At 42.1% G+C, this 24,927-nt stretch overlaps 1 protein-coding gene across 1 annotated transcript in view; it reads right to left on the bottom strand.

Annotated features, from left to right (window-relative positions):
* PRKCQ (protein kinase C theta) overlaps window positions 1-24,927 on the bottom strand; it is a 118,181-nt gene that overhangs the window by 4,080 nt on the left and 89,174 nt on the right. Inside the window, exons 13-15 of the mRNA XM_023753595.1 lie at window positions 6,705-6,796; window positions 4,912-4,974; window positions 3,669-3,807 (exon numbers count right to left, since the gene is read on the bottom strand). Of these exons, the coding sequence (XP_023609363.1) occupies window positions 3,669-3,807; window positions 4,912-4,974; window positions 6,705-6,796 (294 nt within the window). The remainder of the gene's footprint in view (window positions 1-3,668; window positions 3,808-4,911; window positions 4,975-6,704; window positions 6,797-24,927) is intronic.

Below are 24,927 nucleotides of genomic sequence, written 5' to 3'. Positions count from 1 at the left end.
ATCTTATAAATATATTTTATTGATTTTTTACAGAGAGGAAAGGAGAGAGATAGAGAGTTAGAAACATCGATGAGAGAGAAACATCGATCAGCTGCCTCCTGCACACTCCCTACTGGAGATGTGCCCACAGCCAAGGTACATGCCCTTGATCGGAATCGAACCTGGGACCTTTCAGTCTACAGGCCGATGCTCTATCCACTGAGCCAAACCGGTTACGGCAAACATCACATCTTTGTAAACAACTTCATTTGGCAGGAAAAATGAAAAGAAATTTGGAGGACAGGAGACAGCTGTGGTGGAAATTAAGGCATTTAAGGCTAGGTGATGTTAATAAAGAATTTCAGTCTTAAGTTAGGAGGAAGAAAAATGTAGATTCATATTCAATTACATACTGTTGAAACAGAATGTTTGCAAATGCTTGCTGATCTGTGTTAGGGTTTTCCTTACAGAATGTGTTTTATTTTATTTATAAGAACCTCTGAGGTAGGTCCTGTTATCCCCAACAAGAGAAGTGATTGGACTGAGGGAGGTCACATGTGTTGAAAACTATGATCTGAAGCGTGGTCTTTTGTTATTTAATCCCAATATTTTAATGCATAAACATGTTTGTACTGTTAATAACTCTAATAAAATTTAGTTATTTAAAACTATTTTATCCTCAGTTCAACCTGATTATATTCCATTTTATACATGTTTTAAAACACACAGAGAATATTGGCAAAAATGTATGAGATTCATATATCATAAGTATACATATAATGAGGATGCATTTTTAATAGATGAGGGAGCAGGTCAAAAAGTTTGAAAATATAGCCCTGGCCAGTTTAGCTCAGTGGGTAAAGTGTCGGCCTGTGGACTGAAGGGTCCCGGGTTTGATTCCTGTCAAAAACACATACCTCAGTTGCAGACTCGATCCAGATTGGAGTACATGCAGGAGGCAACCAATCGATGTGTCTCTCTCACATGGATGTTTCTCTCTCGCTCTCCCCCCATCTCACCCTCCCTCCCTTCCTCCCTTATACTCTCTCTAAAAATCATTAAAAAATATCCTTGGGTGAGGATTAAAAATAATAGCTTGAAAATATATAATGAAGAAGCACTGGCAGTTGGATGGTGATGGAGAGAAAAGCCAGGCAAAAGGGTATCACTGGGGTCCAGACAAGAGGCGCCGAGGGCCTGGAGAGGGTGCCAACAGTAAGGATGGGATAGGAGAAGTATGGGGGATTGAAGCGAAGGGACTGAGAAAGAATCTAGGGATCTTAATTCTGTCACAGAATTGGGGAGGGAAGAATAGGTTCAATGGCCCATGAGGTCTAAGTTTAGAAGATCTTAGTGTCTGGATTTGGGAGGGGTAAGAAAGAAGGAGAAAACGTGGATAAGTCTTAGTGTCCTGGCTAGGTGACTGGATGGATAGGTGTATAGTGCAATTTGCCAACAAAGAGATAAAGGCCCTGGCTGGTATTTCTCAGTGGTTAGAGCATCGGGCCTTGCACCCCAGGGCCTTGGGTTAGATTCCTGGTCAAGGGAATGTACCTGGGTTGCAGGTTCAATCCCTGGCCCCAATCAGAGTGTGTGCAGGAGGCAACCAAACGATGTGTCTCTCTTACATCGATGTTTCTCCCCCCACCCCCCACCCCCTGTCCCTTCCACTCTAAAAATCATGGAAAAAATATCCTTGGGTGAGGATTAACAACAACATCAAAAAAGGGATAAAGGAGAAGGCTGGGTGGGGGTGGAGCAAGTTCAACAGAGGAAGGAGTTTGGGACCTGTTTTGTTGGAATGGTCTGTGGCGTTAGTTGAAGATCTCAAACAAGAACATGGACGTATAGGTCCAGAACAAGGAGGAGTAGTTTGGGCTGGCCATACTGACATCGGTGTTTTAAAACCATCCTGATAAATAGTTGCTCATGGAGAATGTACAGTAAGAAGAGAAGAGGACCAAGAGTGGAATCAGGTGAAGACAAGCATGTGTGAGGATGAGAGAAGGAGACTGAAGTTACAGAGAGAGAGGTCGCTGAAGCCAAATTCTGGGAGATGTGAGGAAAGAAGGATTCAGGGAGAGGATGTAGCATAAGGTATTCGTAGACAGGAAAGTTAAAAGCTGTAATTTCTTGCTGACCAGAGACCAATCTTATATTTAAACAAGGTTAAATCAAAATTAAATACCACACCCTCACAGGGAAAAGTCACATATTTTGTAGAGTCGGGATGACACAGTTCCTTTGGCAATGACAGGGATTTGCTGTTAAATTTGTTTTACCCAGGAAATCAGAGGTCCATCACTGTCTATCAAACAACCATCACCACCTATTTATAAATACGGTTATTCATTCATTCTTCCAAAAGGTTATTTATTATTAACTTATGTGCCAAGCTGTGCATGCGGTCTTTGGATAGAAACATGATTAAGATCACACTAATCTACATATGCTGCAAAATGGTACAGAACTATGCACACATAGTAGCAATCTCAATGTCCTGGTTTTGAGTGTATCATAGTTATATGCCATGTAACCACTGGGGAAAACTGGGTGACGGGTGTATATGGGTGATGTTTCTGTACTGTTTTTGCAACTTCTTGTGAATCTATAATTATTTCAAAATAATAAGTTATTAAAAAAGGAACAAAAGTCAGTTCCTGACTTAGAGAAATCAGCATCCAATAGGACAGGGAGAGTCAAAGATAAAAAAGCAATGATGATACGTGTGATGCAATAGGAAGGGCTGCATGGGAAGGGGGTGTCTGATCGCCCTGGGATGGCAGCTGGGGCGACTCCATAACAAGGAGAGAGGAGGGGAGCGTTGGGTGGATGGATCTCTTCTGAGCAAATGCCATTCTTCTGGGGGCTCAGAATGTGATTGTGATGTCCTCTCTTTTTTAAAAAATAAAAAAATAACAACACAACAAACCAAAAACTTTGCATAACATGTGACACCAGCGTTGTGTCCTCAGATCCCAGAAGGGAGCATACACCAAGGCACGCCGGCAATCCCTCCATGCTCGCGGCAGCTTAGAAACCACAGTGTAGGTTTTTCTGCTCCTAAAATGACTCGCTGGACTACTCGGGTGCTTACTTATAACCCTGTTCAGTGTCCACCTGCTTCTTCCCCACTGTTTTTTCTCTGGTGGGTCTGAGCAGAGTAATACTGGGGTGGGGAGGAGCCATGACAGAAAGGATATGCTGCATCATTCAAGACTTGGAGAGCCGACCTTATTAGCATGAGTACCATCTCTCATACAATAATAACAGCAGCCCCTATATCAGTGGTTCTCAACCTTCCTAATGCCGCAACCCTTTAATACAGTTCCTCACGTTGTGGTGACCCCCAACCATAAAATTATTTTCGTTGCTACTTCATAACTGTAATGTTGCTACTGTTATGAATTGTAATGTAAATATCTGATATGCAGGATGTATTTAGGCCACCCCTGTGAAAGGATCGTTCGACCCCCAAAGGGGTCTCGACCCACAGGTTGAGAACAGCTGCATATGCAGCCCTAATCATGCAATACTCAAAAACAAAAAACAAAAACAAAAATAAAAACAAAAACCCTCCACAAATCCCAATCCTGAACGAGAATACTTAAAATCTGATCTTCAGGGAGGAGGAAGCAGTGGTGCCGCCTGGGCGTGCTGGGCTGGGAAGGGGCACTGCACATCCCTACCTCCGGGGCGATGTAGTCGGGGGTCCCGCAGAAAGTGTTCGTCTTGGCATCTCCTAACATGTTCTCCTTGCACATTCCAAAGTCCGCTATCTTGATATGCCCATCTTTGTCTAGCAGGATATTATCTAGCTTCAGATCCCTGAAAAACAAAAGCATAGCAAGACCTCGCTGCAGTCATTACAATGTTGTTAGAATAGAATTGCCCTGAGGGTGGTCTCATCACTCTACCCAGGGCGGCCCTCGCCTGGCTGCACCTCTGAAATGGGGAGACTTCCCCGAGCGGATTGTCAGCCTTCCCTGTAAGCACCGCAGCTCAGTGCTGACCATCCCCGAGAGAGAGGGTCTGAACCGGGTGACACAGAGCTGCTGTCGTCAACAGTCGGTGTGGGCCGTCCCTGAACCCTTACAGACGACGCTGGGTCAGGACTGTGCCATTTCCTCAGAAGTGCCCAGGAACCCACTCTTCTGGGTCCTTTTAGTTGTCTTGCGTCTTCCCTTTGCGTCAGGTTCTCAACTGCCCCTTCTCCCTGCGTGGCTGTGCTGGCCTCCAGCTGGACGGCCGGCCTCCATCTAGCTCCTTTCTTTTTAATTTTTACTCCCCCTTTAATCTGCAGTGAGTCAGAAACCAGACAACTGTATGCTGTCAATTATGTTTTGAGGAAAGAAGTGAGGAGATTGAAGTACAGTAGCTTTCATCCAAGAAGGATGTGAAATGATGGCGTGTAATGGAGACATTTAGGACATCCATTCACAAAAGAGGGTGCACGTGGCGGTCTGTGCACTTGTACAAGGTGTAGGCTTACAGTTCCCATAGGGGTGCTTGAGTGTTCAGGGGAGAGCTCCCCGCCTCCCCCACCCGAAAGGAGAGCATTCTAGGTGGCCCAAAGCAAACACAGGCAAAGACAGGAGGCGCAGGAGACAGAGCGAGAAAGCAACAAGGTATCAAAGAGAAAGAGCAGAGTATAGGAAGGGAGGGAGAAAAATGGGGTGAGAAGAAGATTAAGAGGAAGGACCGGAATAAAGAGCAAACAAAGGTCAGACCCTTATTGCTTTGGAGACTGGAATTGCTTACTTGGTTACTATTAAATCATCACCCGTGTTATCACCATGGGCAGGAAGCCTGGGTGTGAAACTTTCAGCCACAGAAACACCCTTGGCATTTCATGGCATGAAAGAGCATCGACTACATTAAAGGGACCATGAAATACAGACGTTTCAGTGTGTCTGAAAGGGTAACATTTACCTGTAGACAATGCCTTTGGAATGGAGGAACTGCAGACCAAGAATGATTTCAGCAGCATAAAACCTGAGGGAAGAAAAATCAGAGTTCTCCACCAATTCATTAACGGAACGGAAGAAAAGCCCTATTTTACCCCGTGACTACTCTGCAGTCCTCTGCGTAATGTACACACACCTCTGTGCATACACAATTTATCTGTGTACACACACAATTTTGTTTCATCCGAACAAAAGGAAGATGTCCTCGCCGAGGGAATGAAGCAGAGCTGGTATCCTAAGTTAGCCCTACCTGCAGCTGGTGCTCATTCTTATATTTTAAACGACAATGCTCAAGCTGTCATTTTTTCCCAATAGAATATACCCAAACATTAAATGCAATTGTATAGTATAATAGGAAAGTAATTTTCCCTTTTATTTTAGATATATTTTTATTGATTTCAGAGAGGAAGGGAGAGGGAGAGATAGAAACATCAATGATGAGAGAGAATCATTGATGGCTGCCTCCTGCATGCCCTGCACCAGGGACAGAGCCAGCAACCCAGGCATATGCCCTGACCTGGAATTAAACCGTGACCTCCAGGTTCATAGGTAGATGCTCAATCACCCTGGATAACACAGATAGCAGGTGTTTGATGGCTCTCATGCCTTACAAAGCTGGGAAGGGTGCTGGACTGAGTGAATCCTCTCTAGCACGAAAAATGCCTGATGGTCTTTCGGTGGTGGCTATCCCTTACAATTATCTCTGGGCAGTGTGCGGATGGCTCCCGGAGGCCAAGAGATCAGTGGTATGGATCTCAGCAAGGTTTTTGCAGGAGCTGGGGAACAAGTCCATCTTTCAACCTGGTTCACACACCACCACTCAAAGCACTCATTAGGAGCCAGTGAAAGACAATTGAAGAAATACGGCCAGTCTGCCTGGCCAGCGTGGCTCAGTGGTGAACGTCGACCTATGAACCAGCAGGACGGTTCGATTCCCAGTCAGGGCACATGCCCAGGTTGTGGGCTCGATCCCGAGTGTAGGAGGCAGCCGATCAATGATTCTCTCTTATCATTGATGTTTCTAGCTCTTTCTTCCTCTCTGAAATAAATAAAAATATGTTAAAAAAGGGAAAAGAAATAAAGCCAATTCTGTACCCAGCATTTATAAATGGGCCTGGTGGCACCATTAAAAGAAAAAAGTCACAGTGGTTTTACCATTCAGGAAAGGGACGATGGGGGTGGGGGCCGGAAGGGGGTGGGTGGGTGGAAGGGGATGCTCAGGGGCAGTCCCAATGGGTATAGGCAGCCTGTTCGACTCGCTTGTGTTGAGGGCTGCTCAAGAAGGTGAAGGTTTATTCTCAGACTAAGTGTCCCTCCGGATTCTGAATTCTCATGCTCGGAGCCACAGGCTTTATGGCTTCGCATTGACCTTTCCACGAAAGGCCTCAGCTTCATCCTGCAACCGCCTTTAAAATCTGTGCTTCATTGGACTGCTCTCTCTTCAAAGAGTACACATTTTCTTCCTGCTCACATCCTCTAGAAGCCCGAGGAACTGGGGCATCTCCTTGAGAAACTACACAGTTGATTTCAAAACACAGAGAAATTAAACAACACTGACAAGAATGTAAGCTTCACACACTAGGAACGTGGTTGCCTGGTGTGGTATATTCTCGGGGGTTACCTCGTCCTGGGAGTTAGGTGTGCTGGGTGAGGAAACAAACACGCCCCAGGGAGGGAAGGGGTGTTCTGTGGGCACTGTGGGGGCACAGAGACTGCCAGGAACAGTGGAAAACCCCAGACCCTTCGAAGGGCTCTTACGTGGCTCTGGGAAGGTCAAACTTGTGGCAGCTCTGGATGTGGTACATCAAGTCTCCTCCATTGAGAAATTCCATCACAAAAAAGAGGTTTTCCTGGGGAAAAACAAAGACAGTCCCAATTTTTAGCTTCCTCAAGGAAAAAAAAAAAAGAAAGAAAAAAAAAGAAACACAAGGATTACATTTTAAATGGATGTAGATGATTTCACAAGAGCCAATTCTGTCTTCAGATCACTTACAAAGAGATAAAATTCATTTAGATGATCAGTAGCATTTCTGTACCCCCAGAAGCCTGGGAGCCCATGGAACACATGCTGGGAAGCACCTATGCAGCAGACGGGGCACAGTACAACTGAGGGTCCCCCTGAACCTGCCTGCCCAACGGGATGGCGTTGGGCCCGTAGTGAGTGCTGACTGTATACCTCTGAAACTGACAGTGTACAGGAGAGTAAACGCACATTGGGGCTCTGACTCCAGGGGCAGGGAGAAAGCACCCATTCATTCTACATGCAGTAAAGAGTTCTGAACATATTTTACAGGCACGGCCTTGTGGGAGGACTGAGTGTGAGATGCTCATTGCTGCCTCACCATCAAAGATGGTGAGACACAGTCCTGCCTTCAGGGTGCTTACAATCAAATATAGCCTTTTACTCACCAGTGCAGGCTTTGCTGGGGGCAAGCCGCAGCTTAAGAGCGTGTTGCCCCCAGCAAGAGACTTCATCTGTATTTTTAGAGCGGGGGGTGGGGTGGGGGTTGAGTGGCAGCTTCAAAGGCAAGGCTGAGATCTCCAGGCCGTGGTCAGAGTTTTAGAGGTGGCCACGGTTCCAGGAAGCCTGAGCCCCTCCTACTACGTGAGACAACATGTCCTTGATAACTGTATTCACGGCACTTTGCCCTGATTTTCTAGAGCCCCCATGAACCACAGAGTTAGTAATCCACAAAGTGTGGAGACACGTGTCGTGTCTGTGCATAAATTTGCACCTGAAAACCTCACCTGGGTGATTTTTTAACAGAATTAACCTTTAAGTTTTGATGTGAAACTAACTGTGGCTTCAGGGCATGCCAGGTGATGGTGGAAACAGCATTCTGGTCTGACAGCGACATATGTTGCCTGTTAAACATGCCACAGAACCGGGGAAACCCAGCATTGTGGCAATTATCTCAATAATTCAGACAAAAGTAAGCGTTATCCTCCTGTTTTTTCCAAAGTTGACCTTAGATGGGAGGTCACTGATACTTTCTCCTGTGGGCAGGCCAAAGTCCTCTGCTGACATAAATCCAAACCCTGATATTTCCAACATACTTGGAGGTTGATAATTTGCCTCATCTGCACACACCTGCTTTCTCATTAGCACATCTTCCCTCGAGCTCTTCTTGTCATAAGTACCATATGAATAGCTCCTAATCTTTACCTTTTTACCCAAAACTGTGATGGCCTGTACACACACAGGGGGATCTCCTACATATCCAGGAGAATGAAGGGTATAAAAGTTTAAAGTGAGACCATTTATTACAGCGCTCAGATGAAAGATTCCCTTTAATTGTTAGGATGTTTACAAATTCCTATAAAGTCTGAAACTTCAGGATTTACAAATTGTCAGTTAGGACTTGGAGAACGTGGGGGAAGGCAACTTGAGGGAAAAGGTTCGACATCACTTGTACACAACCTTGGCCCGGCAGTCCCCTTGGTTCTCACGTCTAAATCCGACTCTCACCCGTGGTGGGAGTTTGGGGGCTGAATTTGTGCATCCACAGAGAGTCAGTTTACTGTGGGGCTCAGTCAATTTAGTACCATGGGCATTCCAAGAAGATCACACTGATGTAGTGATGAATAATTAAATAGTAATGGAGATTTATAGCATGTTGGATGTCACATTTAATCCTACTAAAACACATTATGGCTCCACAATAAATCTTCCAAAAACAGTCTGTTCTAGTTCTATCTTTATATTAAGCTGGGGGCACCAAACAAAGCCCACTGGTTGTTTTTGGTTATTTATGATGGCATTTTGCTTCAGTTTAAGCCTTTGGTTTGGGTGAATAGCAGTGAAAACATGGGCTTTTTAAAGGGGGATAAGGGCAGCCCATGCCTGGAAGTCCAGCTTGGGTGGGCAGGATGGGGAAACTTGTTCTTCCTTGAGAGGGTGCTGTTTTGAGGATCTTTGCCCTCTTCTAGGGGTTCTGATAACTGTTTGGAAGTCTCAGGGATCCACTCGTCAAGGGAACTGTTGGGTCCACTCTGGTCCCAATGAAATGACGCTGTGATGAAATTAGCATAAATGAATGTACATACAAAGCATGCAGTTAAGGGATTTGGGTTTTGAGTATCACATTTTGAAGGATGGAGAAACCTTTTCAAAGTTGAATCCCAATCCTATTCATAAAATTTAAATATAAATAGAATAGACTCCAATTTTCCTAAATGGCTGGGAAGGGAGTGCTCAGAGATGGTGACCTGCTGCTGACCTGGAACTCTGCAGGGGCCCTATAAAAAAAGAAAAGTCTGCCCACTGGAGAAACTCCAGATTGGGTAGGGTAGGACCAAACCCAGAAGAAGTCGACTCAGGGTAATTGTTAAGACCATGGTCTTTGCCCTCATTCAGACCCGAATTCAGAACTTGGAGAAGTTACTTAGCTTCTCCTGAGCCTAACAGTCTTCATTTGTGAAATGGAGGGAATGATATTCCCACCTCCTAGGGGTGTTGTTGAGCATTACATGAGATTATACATGTGGAAAGCTGGCTCAGGCTTGGCACTCAGCATGCACATGATATCTGGTGCTGTTGTAATTATAGGGAACAATTTAAAAGCCAGTAAAAAAAATAATAACAAAGTAAAAACATACAGCAGCTCCTTCCCAGAGGAAGGAACTGAACAGTCCTGTGGCTCTTGACACAAAGAGGAAAACGGGGCCTTGGCTCTCCTCCAGTCTGTTCTTTCTGTTCCGGTCGAGCTGAGAGAAAATGCAAAGCAGGCTCGAGAGGGGAGCATGATCTCCTGGGCTGTGGCCCCATTTCACTAGTATAGACCTCTCTTCTTAGGCCTGGTAATACTTTAGCTGATGCAAATGATTCTTCTGGGGCAATGAAAGCTGGCATTGTGATGGCGTTGGGGGATGAGATGCTCCAAATCTGGCCTAGACTTAGAATTTGTCAACAATGCTGGCACCGCATTTGTGGAGCGTAAGCTTTCGATTCTGATCCATCACTAACTAGCCTGTAGCCAGGTAAATAGCACCATCACTGAGCCTCAGTCTCAACCTCTGAAAAATGAGAAGTATCAGCTACATTCCCCTTTACTAAAGACTCCCTGATTTTCACCATTTATATTTCACATTTAGTTTCCCCCCGTTTTCTTGGGGGAAGAGATAAAATTAACAAACTGTGACTATTGATCACATTATAAGACTAATGTACTAGCAACATTTCCCAAATAATAAAATACATATTGGTAAAAAGATGTTATGCTTGCAAAATTCTTAAGAGAAGCCTGTGTCTAGAAGCAAGGCATATTTGAAGTAAAATTAAAGAAATAGTGATGAGTCTTTCCTTTGAACCTTTCTCAAAGGAGGTAAGCTTTATGGCTGGGTTGATGGCCCACCATCACACCCCAGATGAGGTAAAAAAGTAGATGTCAGAGGACCTCCTCCTATTTAAGTAGTCTTCTGGTTATGCTAATAGAGCTTGATTATTGGTTGGGGGAAAATTCTCCTGTGTCCCAAGGGTCCTGACCGCTTTAACATTTGAATTAATCCCATCATGGGCCAAGGGCTGAAAAGCAGAATGGGTTAGAACAGATTGTGGTTTAGCACTCTTTTGAGTAGACAAGAGTAGCAGGAGACTGACTTTTTGATTCGTCTTTGGATTTTGTTTCTGAATCTTGTGTCTTATTCTTTTAGAAAAAACACCAGGCAAACTGCCTGAAATCTGAGAAGTAAAGAAAAAAGTACATTGAGACTGGTAGGAGGAGCAAAAGCATGGAACAGGCTGGTCTGACATCCATGTGTGGTGTTTTAATCAGGAGGGATATCTCTGCTGTGGAGGCCACTGGTGAAGAGCAAGGGATTCCAGTCCCCCCCCCCCCCAGACTCCCAGCCCAGGGTTCCAGAGCTGGGAAGAGAATTCCCCATAACTTCAGGATGTAAAAACCAGCAGGGATTGTGGCTGAATGAAACAAAGACTGTGGGAGTCCCAGCACTTCCTTTTAAAGGGCCAGCACATAGACTTACTCGGACTTGATCACTCTGGGCTCCAATGCTTGGGGCGGGGGGGCGGGGGGCTTGAAAGGAAACTGGGATATTCAGGGAGGAACTGGATTTTCTGGCATCAGGGAAAGAACTCAGGGGCAGCTTTCTCCAGATGGGGATGCTTGCAGGGGTCATGTTCCTGTGCTGGGACCTCCCCTATTGCAGAGCTGATTGGCAGCCATATCTGAGTTTCCATCAGCTTGGCTCATACTGTTCACTCTGCCCTGGTGACACCCTAAGACACCACCCTATCCAATTTTCAGGCCCATCCAAATTGTTTGCAGTGGCTTTTCCATATGAATGGCCTGTTCTGGCTCAGGCTTCAGACTTTTCTAAAATCTCTTAAACAAGCAACAGCCAGCGTCAGCATGTCCCCTACCTATCAATAAGAGGCCCAAGACCCAGCACTAGCATCAGCTTGCCTTGATTCATCAGCTTGCCTTGGCTTCACCTGGGCACATCCAAGTGCAATACAAGTAGCAGCCATCTGCAGATGGCTCTATAGCTCCTGAAGGGTGGCCCCAGAAAGTGGCTTATTGCACCTCCTGGTAGGCCCTAGAGCCAGTGAACCTAGTGGACAGCTTCAAACCTTACCAGATTACAACTCTACATATCCACAAGTGACACACTCAAGGGGCAGAATCAGTGAGCACCAAAGCCCCACTAAAGCAAGTCCTGCTCCATAGGGGTATCTCCTGCACAGCAGCTCTTTCACTGTAATCACAGTTGGTCCTCACAGTCAATTGGCCTAGAGATAAATTCCTTCCAGTGACACCAACAGCAATAAAAGCTCAACTACAATAAGACAGTGCATGTAGCCCACACAAGGACACACCCAGAATGCCTAGCTCAGGTGACTGGGGAGGCTGAGCTACTGGGCCCTATAGGACACCTACTACACAAGGGCACTCTACCAATTCCAGGAGACATAAAAGCTCTACCTAATACATAGAAAGAAAGACATGGAAGCAGTCAAAATGCAGAGACAAAGAAACATACCACAAATAAAAGGACAGAAAAAGATCTAAATGAAATGGAAGCAAGCAAACTATTAGATACAGAGTTTAAAACAATGGTTATAAGGTTGCTCAAGAATCTTAATGAGAGGTTCAAGGGACTTAATGAGAGCATCAAGGGACTTAGAGAGATGTTCAGGGATCTTAGTGAGAATTTCAAAGACATGAAAAAGAACCAGTCAGAAGGCACAATACACTAACTGAAATAAAGAATAATTTACAAGAACTCAAAAGTAGAATAGAGGATTCTGAGAATCAAAGCAACAATTTGGAATATGAGGAAGCAAAAAACATCCAATCAGAAGAGCAAAAATAAAAAAGAATAAAAAAATATGAAGATAGTATAAGGAGCCTCTGGGACAACTTCAAGTGTACCAACATTTGCATTATTTTGGTACCTGAAGGAGAGAAAGAGAGCAAGATAATGAAATTCTATTTGAAGAAATAATGACAGAAAACTTCCCCTACCTGGTGAAAGAAATAGACTTAAAAGTGCAGAAAGTGCAGAAAGTCCCAAACAAGAGGAATCCAAAGAGGTCTACACCAAGGCACATCAACATTAAAATGATTAAAGACAAAGAGAGAATCTTAAAAGGAGGAAGAGAAAAGCAGTTAGTTACCTACAAGGGAGTGACCATATGACTGTCAGTTGATTTTTCAACAGAAACTTTGCAGGCCAGAAGGGAAGGGCAAGAAATATTCAAAGTGATGACAAGCAAGGACCTACAACCAAGATTACTCTACTCAGCAAAGCTATCATTTAGAATTGAAGGTCAGATAAAGAGCTTCACAGACAAGAAAAAGCTAAAAGAGTTCATCACCACCAAACCAGTATTACATTAAATGTTAGGTATTCTTTAAGAAGAGGAAGAAGAGGAAAGAAGAATAAGAATAAGAATAAGAATGAGAATGAGAAGGAGAAGGAGAAGGAGAAGGAGAAGGAGAAGGAGAAGAAGAAGAAGAAGAAGAAGAAGAAGAAGAAGAAGAAGAAGAAGAAGAACAACAACAACAAGAAGAAGAAGAAGAAGAAGAAGAAGAAGAAGAAGAAGAAGAAGGAGAAATATGAACAATAAAATGGCAATAAATATATATACCTATCAAGAATTGAATCTAAAAACAAAGAAAACAAAACAAAAGAACACACCAAAAAATCTAATGAACAAAATAAACTCGTGAATAAAATAGAATCAGAGGTATGAAAACACAGAACAGACTGATGAATCTCAGAGAGAAGGGGAGTAGGGGGCCGGTCAGAGATTAACCAAAGATCTTATATGCATATACGCATTACCTATGGACACAGATAATAGGGGATGAAGGCCTGGGGTAGGGCAGAAACCGGGTAGAGGGGAACAATAGGGGGTAAATGAGGGACATCTGTAATACTCTCAACAATAAAGATTAAAAAATAAAAATAAAAAAGAAAGAACACCAGTAGGCCTGCTAGAAGAAGAGTATTATCCCTGATTTTGCAAAAAGAATTAAAACACTAGAGTAGAGCTCAACCTTTAGGGTCCTGGCCCCAGTTCAAACATTTGATGAGTTTTTTTTTTCTCACTTTGCCTACCTAGTAGCTCCCAGGAAAAGTGAATTTTAAAATAGGAGGGTTGCCTACTCAGCCGGTTTCCTGCAGGAGGAAACAAAAATGGACTGCTCTGTAAAGCGAGCATTCCTTTAAGGCTTCATGTTCATACCATTCATGGTCTTCTGAGTGAGTTCTGTGAGTGTTCTTCCTTCACTCACTGATCTTATTAATGAAACAATAACACATTGAGCATATTTCCATCCTGTCGGTGAAGTGAGATTTAGTTGGGGTTTGACAGTACGATTACATAGATTACATTAGGGCCACTGGAGGAAGTGATTCATCGAATAATGCTGAAGCACCTATGGCTAACAAGAAAGCATTGGGTATATCATTCACACCTGTATTTATCCATCAGCTCTCCAATTTACAAATATACCTATGGTACGCATGCTGCTCTCTTATGCCAGACCATCAAAAGAAGAGAGTTTTAGCTTTGCTGTGATTTTCTGACAAGTGAAGGCAATAATCAATACTGGTATTCTGTAAATAAATGGGTATTCAAAACTGTGGTAATATTTTTGAGGCCTTTAAAAACGATATATATTATAGTCTTGCAAAATCATTTATATATATTTTATATTACTTATATATAAATAAACTTATATATATTATATATAAATAAACTTATATATATAAATTACTTATATATATATATATGAGAGAAAAAAAACTTTCAAGAATTCAAAATAGCCTAGTGGTTTTGCAAAGAATTCAGTGTACAAAGTACAGAATTTTCCAGTTTCCATAAATATCTTTCATAACGTGGTTGAAAAAAACTGCATAGCTAGTCCTCCCATGTTCTTATAAAAATATGAGATCACTTCAGTGGGACTCTAAATTCTTTTGTATTCATTTATTGTGTGAAATACCTACATGAAATTTCACTGTGAAAGTGACTGATACTGGTAAAATGAAGAAAGGGAGATAATCACTGACTACAAGAATAGAAATGTAAATAGTTTGCTAATCTAAGAACTAGAAAAAATAATTTTCCAGATAATATATATATAATAATTTCAGTGATTTTCAAGGCCAAGTCTTTTAAATAATTTTGGTCTAAATGTAACCAATACGTTGCCTTGGATTCTCCATCTTTGTGAGTCTCAATCTTTATACTTGCACTAGAGGCCCAATGCATGAAATTCATGCAAGAGTAGGCCTTCCTTACCCCGGCTGCCAGCACCGGCTTTCCTCTGGCACCCAGCACCCAGGCTTCCCTCCGGCCACCGGCAGGCACAGCCCTGGTTTTGTCTGGAAAGATGTCCAGTTTAATTAGCATATTACGCTTTTATTATTATAGATGCTTGATGCACTGAGTCTGAAATAGTGTCAGAAGTAGAGGTGGGTCCCCTTCATCAAGGTTTACGTCTTTAATTCTACTTAGTGTTACACCCCAAACAAACTTTTAGTTGAAAATTATAATCCATAAGAGCTGCCTTTTTTGACCTCCTCAGCAATGTGGTCATGAGGACATGGAGGGGCTTCCTGTCTCAAAATATACCACGGAGCTGGGGTCAGGGCTACCCAAACTGTGTATTTGGAAGAAGCACCCAGGTGGGGGTGGACTTGCATCTGGCCAGCACTCCTGGTGGGCACACTGGATGCTGGGTTCTCCCAGAAGTCCCACTGGCACACTTACACACCTATGTTAGCTTGGTCACACCAGCACTCAGTTTCTTAGGTATATTTCTAATTTAGAAGGCTGGAGCAATTCTGGATCTGGAAGACTTTATTTCTTCTATATTAAGCTATAAATTAGAACACGTTTCTTGCCTTAGTCATAAGGAATATACCATTAAAAATCTTAACAGATAGTCATATATGTACTTTTTATATCTAAATGTAGTGTGTGTGTGTGTGTGTGTGTGTGTGTGTGTGTGTGTGTGTGAGAGAGAGAGAGAGAGAGAGAGAGAGAGAGAGAGAGAGAGAGAGAGGCTCTGTAGACCAACAAACTCATTCATTAGGGCCTGTTTATATTTCTACTGTAAACTCTCATTAGTAAAATTCACTGCCTTCAGATAGATTCATTAGTACATATCAGAAATAATGTGCTCAAGCTTGTACCTTGCAAAAGGGACTCAGGCTCAGTTGTATTTACTGGCTTAATGTCCCATGGGGTCTCCTTGCATTAATGGATAGATTATTTTCCTTCATAACAGAAGTACAAACAGGACTCCATTTCATGAATTTTAAAACTGTTTTCCCTGACATGATTAGGTCTCCAATGAGAGGCAGTATAGCAGTTAGGTCTATGGACTTCACCACCAAGCTGCCCTAGTTTAAATCCTGGCTCCCCTACTTCACAGCTCTTTGACTTTTGGTGTGTTGCTCACCTTCCTTAAAGGGGCCACCTCATTCTCCTTATCTATAAAACAGGGATAGTAATAATAATGTCTACTTCATAAGGTTGCTGTGAATATTAAATGCCCTAAAAGGTGTAATGTGCCTAGAACATGGACTGGCACATAGTAAATGCTCTATAAATGTCAGCTGTTGTTGTTATATTTATTACTGTAGTTATTACATATTATATACATGCCATGCATGTTGAGAAATACAGATTCACAAGCACAGACTGAGTTTTACAGAATATAATTGTGAGGTGAAAATGATCTACTCTACTGAAGATTTTAAAGTTACTAAATTATCACTGCTACAAAGAAAAAAAGATACCAAAAAAAAGAAGAATGAATTACTTAAAAATTTTAAGCGAGTGATTTGTCTACCACCTTATGATTATGTGATATATATTCCCAATATTTGCCAAAGGAGTAGGTTATTCCTGTTCAGATTTAGGCTACTGAAGAGCAAATTCCCAAAAGTACAAGGAATATCTAGGGCTTTTCACTCTGTCAAAATATCAAATTCAAAGAGATCTGGAGTAAGTCTGAGTCACTGAGAGAGTTAAATGAGTACGGCTATTTGTAGGGCTGGCATGGAGATTTACAGCAAGTGTTTGATGTCAACTCAGATGCTCTCTTTTCCAGCTCACCTGAGTTGAAGCTGGCAGGCTAAATGTGAAGAAAGCATAACCAGGCATAGGGTAGTAGTCATCTGGTTATATACTTTAAAAATCACTTTTAATCTGAGTAATGCAAAAAGAATCAAAATAACAGAAAGATCTAAAAAGGGAGGCATCATTAAAATAAAAATCTATTTTCACAATATGACAGAAAGATGATTAAATGCAAAATTAAAGTGATAGATTTAATAGAACTGGTTGAATAGTTCTCACAGGACTGTGTTTGCACACACAGATATCATTTAGAGAAGTTGAAAGTCTTAGGGCTGTCAAAATATATCAATATTTGAAACATATGATAGTTCTTTAAAAGAACATTTTGTAAATGAATAGTCTAGAATCAGGAAAGGGGAAAATGTAATGGTAGACTCAGAAGTTAGTATATTTTTAGAAGTTATATGATCTAACTTCTATACTGCTTTCCCCTTAGAATGATTACATTCCTTTTAAATAAGAGAATGAAAATAAAGAACTTGGAAAATCATTTAGCAATGATGACTATTCAATGTAGCTAATGATTGCCAAATGTTCATGTATTATTGGATAAATGAGAAATTTATAACAGTAAAGAAATTAGCTAATGATTTTATCAAAACAACAATAATTAGTTTTGAAAATACACAGAAAACTTGGCAAATGTAATGCAAATGAGGTCAAGAATATATACTCCCTCTTCAGGAAAAATAAGGCAGGGAAGGAGGAAAAGAATAATTGTAACCATTTTTGTGCTATTTTTTCCTTCAATGCCTAGTAAATTAATGTGACAAATTTATACAGGAGAAGATTTGCAATGCCTCAAGAAGAAATAAAATTAGAATAAAAATATGTATTACAAATATCTAAGTACTAGAAACCTGGTGCATAAAATTCATGCATGGGGGGGAGGGTGGGTCCCCTCAGCCCAGCCTGCACCCTCTCCAATCCGGGACCCTTTGAGGGATGTCTGACTGCCGGTTTAAGCCTGATCTCAGGGATTGGGCCTAAACCGGCAGTCAGACATCCCTCTCACAATCCTGGACTGCTGGCTCCTAATCACTCACCTGCCTGCCTGCCTGGTCACCCCTAACTGCCCCCCTCCCCAACCCCCTGCTGGCCTGATCGCCCCTCACTGTCTCTGTGTGCCAGCCTGATCATCCTTAACTGTCCCCCCTGCCTGCCTGATAGTCCCTAACCGCTCACCTGCTTGCCTGATTGCCCCTAACCGCCTCTGCCTGGCTGCCTGGTACCCCTAACCACTCGCCTGCCTGCTTAACTGCCTCTGCCTGTCTGCCTGTCTGCTTGATTGCCCCCAACTACTCACCTGCCTGCCTGATTTACCCTAACTGCCTCTGCCTGCCTGCCTGGTCACCCCTAACTACATGCCTGCCTGCCTGATCACCCCTAACTGCCTCTGCCTCAGCTCCTGCTGTTGCTGCTTCATCTGGAAGGACATCTGGAATGATGGTTGTTCATCTGTCTGGTCTAATTAGCATATTATGCTTTTATTTTATATATATATATATATATATATATATATATATATATATATCTGTGTGTATATATATATCTGTGTGTATATATATATGTACCTATATATCTGAGTATATATATATATATATTTTAGAGGCCCAATGCACAAAATCTGTGCAAGAGTAGGCCTTGCTTCCCCCAGCTGCTGGCACCAGCTTCCCTCTGGCACCTGGGACCTGGGTTTCCCTCCGGTTGCCGGCAGACACCCAGGACCCAGGCTTCCCTTGCAGCCCTGGCTTTGTTTGAAAGGATGTCTGGTCTAATTAGCATATGCTTTTATTATTATAGATACCTGTATATATATATATATATATATATATATATATATATATATATATATATGCTGTGTGTGTTTGTATCTTGATGAATGTGTCTTAATAATTACCAAGAAGGCTAGTGATAAATTTAGAATTCCTCCAAATTCCTACTCTTACACCCCACTGTTCCACCCCTTGCCAAAACAGAACCTAGGAAGATGTCCCACATGCTTCAAGCTATTTGAATATGAAATTCTGGGGTCCTGGAGCATGGTTTTGGAATAGGGACAGGGGCTGAGGAGGGCATGACCCCTTGTTCCACAAGGAGATGTGTGGCTTGAGGAAGGCCAAAGGGAGGCTTCTAAAGTAAGGGGCTGGGCAGACCCCCTTTTACTTGGGTCTAAGATTTAGGACATGCAATGGATAATTTTCCAGTTAAATCAGTTGTGAGTTGGATTTTGTGTTTAGATACCTTGATATTTCACCTTTATTAACAGATTTAGATTGACAGTATGATCTAGAAAAGACCACTAGACTGTGATGGGCTAGGTTGATCTTTGGATATCAATTTCTTTAGTGTCAAAATGAGGGATCTGACTCCTTATTACATATAAAAAATTTTACATCTATTGAGCTGTCATAAAAAAAATGAGTAAAACAAATCAAATTAGAAGCTATAAGCAATTAAGATGTCCCCCAAAGGTGAATGGATAAACAAATGGTGGTACATCCAGATAATGGAATATTATTTGGCAAAAAAACAAAAAAGGAAAAGGGCTCTGAAGCCATGATAAGACATGGAGAAAACTTATATGCGTATTACTAAGTGACAGAAGCCATTCTGAAAAGGCTACATATTATATGAGTCCAACTAAATGACATTCTAGAAAAGGCAAAATTATGGAGACAGTAAAAAGTGATGGCCAGAAATTTGGAGGAGGAGAGGATGATGAGGCAGAACACAGGATTTTTAGGGCAGTGAGAAACAACTGGGTGTGATACCATAATGGTAGATACATGCCATATATTTGTCAAAACCTATAGAATGTTCAATCCAAAAAGTGAACAGTAATGTAAACCATGGACTTTAGTGAATAATAATGTATTAATATTGACTCACCAGTTATAATAAATGTACCACACTAAAGCAAGATGTTAAAAATACCCCTATTTTCCCCCCAACTACGGGGGCTGAGGGAGGAAGGATATGTGGGAACTCTGTACTTTCCACTCAATTTTTCTATAACCTAAATCTGCTCTAAAAGTCAAGTCTATTAATTAAGAAAAACAACTAGTAGCTATGGGCTAGCCAGTACATTCAAAGTAATGATAATATACATGACTGAAAAGAAAGCATCTTTAGATTCTTCCTCATATGGAATTCATACAAATAGCAATAAAATGAGTGAATAATATGGAAACTAATAAAGTTCTACTAGATTGTGATGTTTATTTGCCCTATAAAGGTAGAAGTTTATACAAAGAAGGTAGCATTGCAGAGTCTATTTAAAATATTTCTTGAAACAATGACTTTTAGAAACATGCTTTTATTTATTTTGGTTGACGGTGTCCACTCAAAATTTTTGTAACTGCTCTTCTAGGAATAGTTTCTTTTTTTCTTCATAGTTCCTGGAGAATTACTGCTTTTTTCCCCCCTTTTTTGTTTTGTTATTGTTAAATCTCACCTGAGGATATTTTTTCCATTGATTTTTAGAGAGAGTGGGAGGGAGGAAAGAAGGAGGCAGGGAGATGAAGACAGAGAGACAAAGACAAAGAGACAGAAACAGAGACAGAGAGAGACATAGATTGGTTGTCTTCCACACACAGCCCGACTGGGGCCAGGGATGGAACCTGCAACCCAGGTACATGACCTTGACCAGGAATTGAACCCAAGACTCTTCGGTGGGCAGGCCAACACTCTAACCACCTAACCACACTGGCCACGGCTTTGTTTTTTAAGGATTTACTCCCATTCTGGATAAATGTTAATGATGAAATGGCTTAGAACTCACACACTAAGTTTCATTTTTTTGTCTTGAAGGCTGGTTTCACCTTGCCAGTTTCCATCCCTGGAAAATTTCCATCGCACTCTTTCTTTTCAAACGTTGGCCCTTAGGTGGTACCTCGCAATGTCTGCTTCTGTCTCTCAATGAATCTTTATTGGTGCCCCTGTTGCTGACATTTCAGGCCTTTCTGCGTCTCCAGGTTCTCAGTCCCGTTCCTGCCTCTCTCATTTCCAGCCCGAGGCAGTGTCCTACTTTACTGGGGTGATTACAATCACTGTGAGTAGCCTCAGATTTCCTCTCCTTCTAACTTAGTCTCCTCCTGTTATTTCAACTGTCAGAAGTGACTACTGTCCTTGCCAGAGTTTGCTATAGTCTTTATCCTAAGCCCTTCCTCTTCCAGAATCTTCCTCCCTATTGTCTGGTTTCTTCCTCTGTCTCAAGCATTCTCCACTACTCTTAACCCTTAAGCCCTGTGATCATAGACAGCATACTTCCCCCTTCTGAAACACACTTTCTGAGAGACCTCTGCAGAACCACCGCATCTGCCCACCTGCTCCTCCCTCCTACGCCTCTGTCACCCGACTTAATGCTTTCAACCTCCTACTAAGATGCTTCTTTCTGCTCTTCCTAAATGTCAACAGCTGGCCTCCTCACCACTCTGAGCACTCCATTCCTTTTTTTTGGGAAATTCTTTCCTCTCCACGGACCCTACTCTGCTGGCGCCCCCCTCACCACTTGAGAGATCTCTTTATTACTTCCTTCTCCTCATCTCCCTCCTATGACTGAAGAAGGGGCTTCTCTTTGGTTTGGTGCTTGAGCCTCTTTATTCCCAGAGTCCCACATGTGTCCCCTCCTCAGGGTATGTGCCATGACCTTTCAGATGCCGTGTGGTTGGGTTTTAGCATAGAACTGCATCTCCAAGGGCCCCATTTTAGGAGAAGCTATTGCTGGGAACAATCAGTATTAAGCAGCGACGTGCTGTTTACCACAGGTTTCTCTAAGACTGCTAGCTGAGGAAAGGACATTGAATTGACAGAAGTTTTAATGTGGAGAGTCGGATAAGAATGATTTGGGGCTGGAGGTGGAGAGCTCAGAAACTGCAGAGGGCACACGAGCGGGGCTGAAGGGGAACTAACGGGACTGAAGGGGATGCCGAGGGTGGACATCCTCTCCTCTGAGGTTGTCCAGGACCAGCCTTTCAGGCACCTGGGGATTGTGGCAGGCGTGTTGTAGTCAGCCCAGATAATTTACTATGGGACGGTTTCTCTTCCTTTTATTTCCTCCCACCCTGAACATTATCTAGCATTCTGTGGGGAAATGAAAAAAAGGACAAGAACAAAACATGCTCCTTGGTAACAAGGAAAGTATCATTTACATGGAGAAACCAAGTAAGTGCCCCTGAAAGCAGGATGGAAAAGGCCAATCGGCGCAGGAACAAATCACCTTTCTGGGTCTTGTAAACGGAGAAGCCCGAGGGGCAGGAAGATAATGGTCATTAAGTCGGCTTTAGTGAATCTGAAAGCTGTTGTGGAGGAGGGATCTCTGAGCCAGCTTTCAAAGGAGCAGATTCACAGATGAGAGCAGGCCTGCCCTCTAATAATACTTTCGAAGCAAAGGCAAGATGCTCATATCTTGAGGGAAGCTGGTGACAGAACTTTTGGGGCTTTGAGAGAAAAGCTGATAGAGAAATGGACTGACAGTGTGGCCTCGTGCGCCCTGAAGAAACATTATAAAAGTCACATAAATGTGAGAAAATATCTGTGAGCTTTCCAAGCAGGTGTGCAGAAAGGACGTGACATTTCAGACTCCCAGGCAGTGCTTATAGTAAAAGGACACCTGCATATTTGCTCATTAATTGCTGATTATCTCCAATATCTTGGCAGGGGGCATGCAACATGAGTTTACCATAATCTGTAAAATTTACTTATTTTTGTGAATTTACTGTAAATATAACATCTGCCGAATAACAGTTTAATTGCACAGAAAGGGCATTGGAGGTGCATGGGAGTGATGTGCAATTTCTGAAATAACCATTTCCCAGCATCTCAGCACCAGGAAACGGCCAGAGCACTTTAAGGGAAAGAGACTGAGCAGTCACTACAAACGGGGATGACACAAAAAGTTAATTCGTGTGTGAGTTCATGGATATACGTTTTGGAGGATGTGGTTCATGTGGTTTTCCTTTTTCGTGCTAAAATTGTGATAATGGCCAGCACTCCCAACTCAACTGGAGGGTTTATGGATGAAAAAGTGTTGCTGAGAGCTTCAGATGAGGCCGTTTCTGAATAAAATGTTTGAAAGTAAAAGCCTTCTGGCCATCTTTGATGGCTTTTTTTTTTGCTTTCAAACCGTGGAAATATCAGAATGGCAATACTTCTTAAAAGACTGCTATGTTGAGAAGTTTTTATTTGGTTTTATTTCAAATAATAAAATCTTGCAGTTAGTATGGCCCTTTCTCCATGAAGGATTCAAAGTCCTCTGCAAGTGCTATTTTTTGGAAACACCCTTTTGGAGGCCAAAAGAGGACAAGGTTGCAAAGAAATGTTAGGCGACTTGTTGAAAGTCATACAAAGTGTCAGGCATAGATTCATAATCTGAAACCTTCAGCAGAGGGATGACCGTGGTGAGGTTGGCCCAAAGTCAAGCTTTGTGTTTCTATAAATGGAAAATGAAAGTCAGTTTTCTTGTTCATGGTAGAGACATTTCAAAGTAACACTAAGAAGGTTGGACCGGTTCACACGGGCGGGGTGGAAGTCCAGGGCGGTGCTGGGCATGGGAATCGACACCAGCATCCTGGCTCCTGACACGGTGCTGGGAATCTGCTCACAGAGTTCTGCGAAGCCACGGCGCCTTCCAGGCAACCTGAGGAGGGACGGGGGTGCTCGCACACCCTCTGAAACTTCTGTTAGGTGTGGAACTGTAACGCTGCTTAGATTACTTGAGGGCAGACTGGAGTACAAGAGCTTTCAGAATTCAAAGGAGGCACAAAGGTAGGCTGTAGTTCCCTTTTAATTTTTAAGGAAAATTAGTTCAAATCAAAACAACACAACACAAAACAAGTGTTCTCACAGTGCCTGAGGCATCTTTCCTTTCCAGACTAATTTTGGAACGAAATCCTCTTATTTTTCCACAAGGTTATCAGAGATAAATCAGAGAAACTTAGGATACTTGAATTTTTTATCTTTCTTTTAATCTAGCATAATTAAAAAGAGAGTGCTTTGTCTTCCCTGTAGGTCAACATTGAGTTACTACATAGATGACATGTTACTAAGGTACTTACATGGTCTGAACATACAGGAGGCCAATATCTGGACACAGAGACACATGGTTAAATTGAATACTGTTCCCAGTGACCAGGTGAATGGTCTTAGGCAAAGTTCATTATTCTGAGCCTCAGTTTTCTCATGGGTAAAATAGGAATAATAATATCGGCTTCATTGGGGTTAATGGAAATAAACGAGACAACATATTTAAAGTTCCTAGGAAACTATCTGGCACAAAATAGGTTCTCAATAAAGGTAGGCTTTTTCAATCATACTTTTCTGTATTTTAAAACATATGTTGGAGTAAGATGGCTGGTTCCCTACCTTTCTTTCTTAATAGAAATATTTATTCTGGATGGCAAAGTGCACAGCTGAAAGCTAAAGTTTTTCAGCTTTCCCTGTAGCTGTAGAAGAGTCAGAGATACGTGAGCAGAAGTTTTTGTGGGCCTTATGGAAAAGTGATTCAATAAAGGAAAGAAACATGGCATGGGCTTGTTTTATTCTCTCCCTGTTCCCCTGCTTCCTGACTGGAACCTGGTTTTGAGGGCTGGGCTCCAGCTGCCTTATTGGGCTGAGGAGTGCTCTTGAGGACGGAAGCCTAGTGCTGTGGATGATGGAGCAGGGACCAAATGGTGCCTGATTTCTGATGAATGATGCCATGGAACTGTCATACCTGCTCTGAACCACACATGTCTCACTCCTTTTATATGAAGACTCATTTAGGTCATTGTTATTTTCCATCCTCATTACTAGCAGCCAATGCACTTTCTAATTGACACACGTTATATCACATTTAGACAATTCTGAAATTGGGAGATAGCTTCTAATACAGTTTAAAAAATAATTTTATCAAGAAAAGCAATAATACATCTAATTATTAATGGTATCTTAAAATTCAATATAGCAGAATATTATTTTTCAAAGTTAGGTAGGATTTTAAAAATATTATTTACTAATTAGAATTAGTTAGGAAAAGGACATAGCTTTGTAATGTAATTCCCATGCAGTGTTAGAGTCTTGCCTCTTTTGAGGAAACATCGAGGATGTATAAACAGTAGGTCCCCAAGAAAAGTTTGTTGAATTAACCTAACAGTGACCTTCTAATTTGTGAAATATATTTTCAAGGTTTTATGATTAATCAATTTGTTTCTAATAGTTTTTACTTTACTTGTTAGTACAGTTAAAATATTTATGACAATTATTTTTACAGAAAAATTTTACTGTAGACTTTCCCTATTTCTACTTTTAAAAAATGTAAATAATGGAAAATAGGTACTGAACATATGGGTTTACAATGCAGTGTGTATGTGAAAGGTAGCT

Source organism: Myotis lucifugus, unplaced genomic scaffold (genome assembly GCF_000147115.1).
Source record: "Myotis lucifugus unplaced genomic scaffold, Myoluc2.0 scaffold_47, whole genome shotgun sequence".
Taxonomy (NCBI): Eukaryota; Metazoa; Chordata; class Mammalia; order Chiroptera; family Vespertilionidae; genus Myotis; species Myotis lucifugus.
Note: the sequence above shows the minus strand (reverse complement) of the source record. Positions and strands in the feature narration are given on the sequence as shown.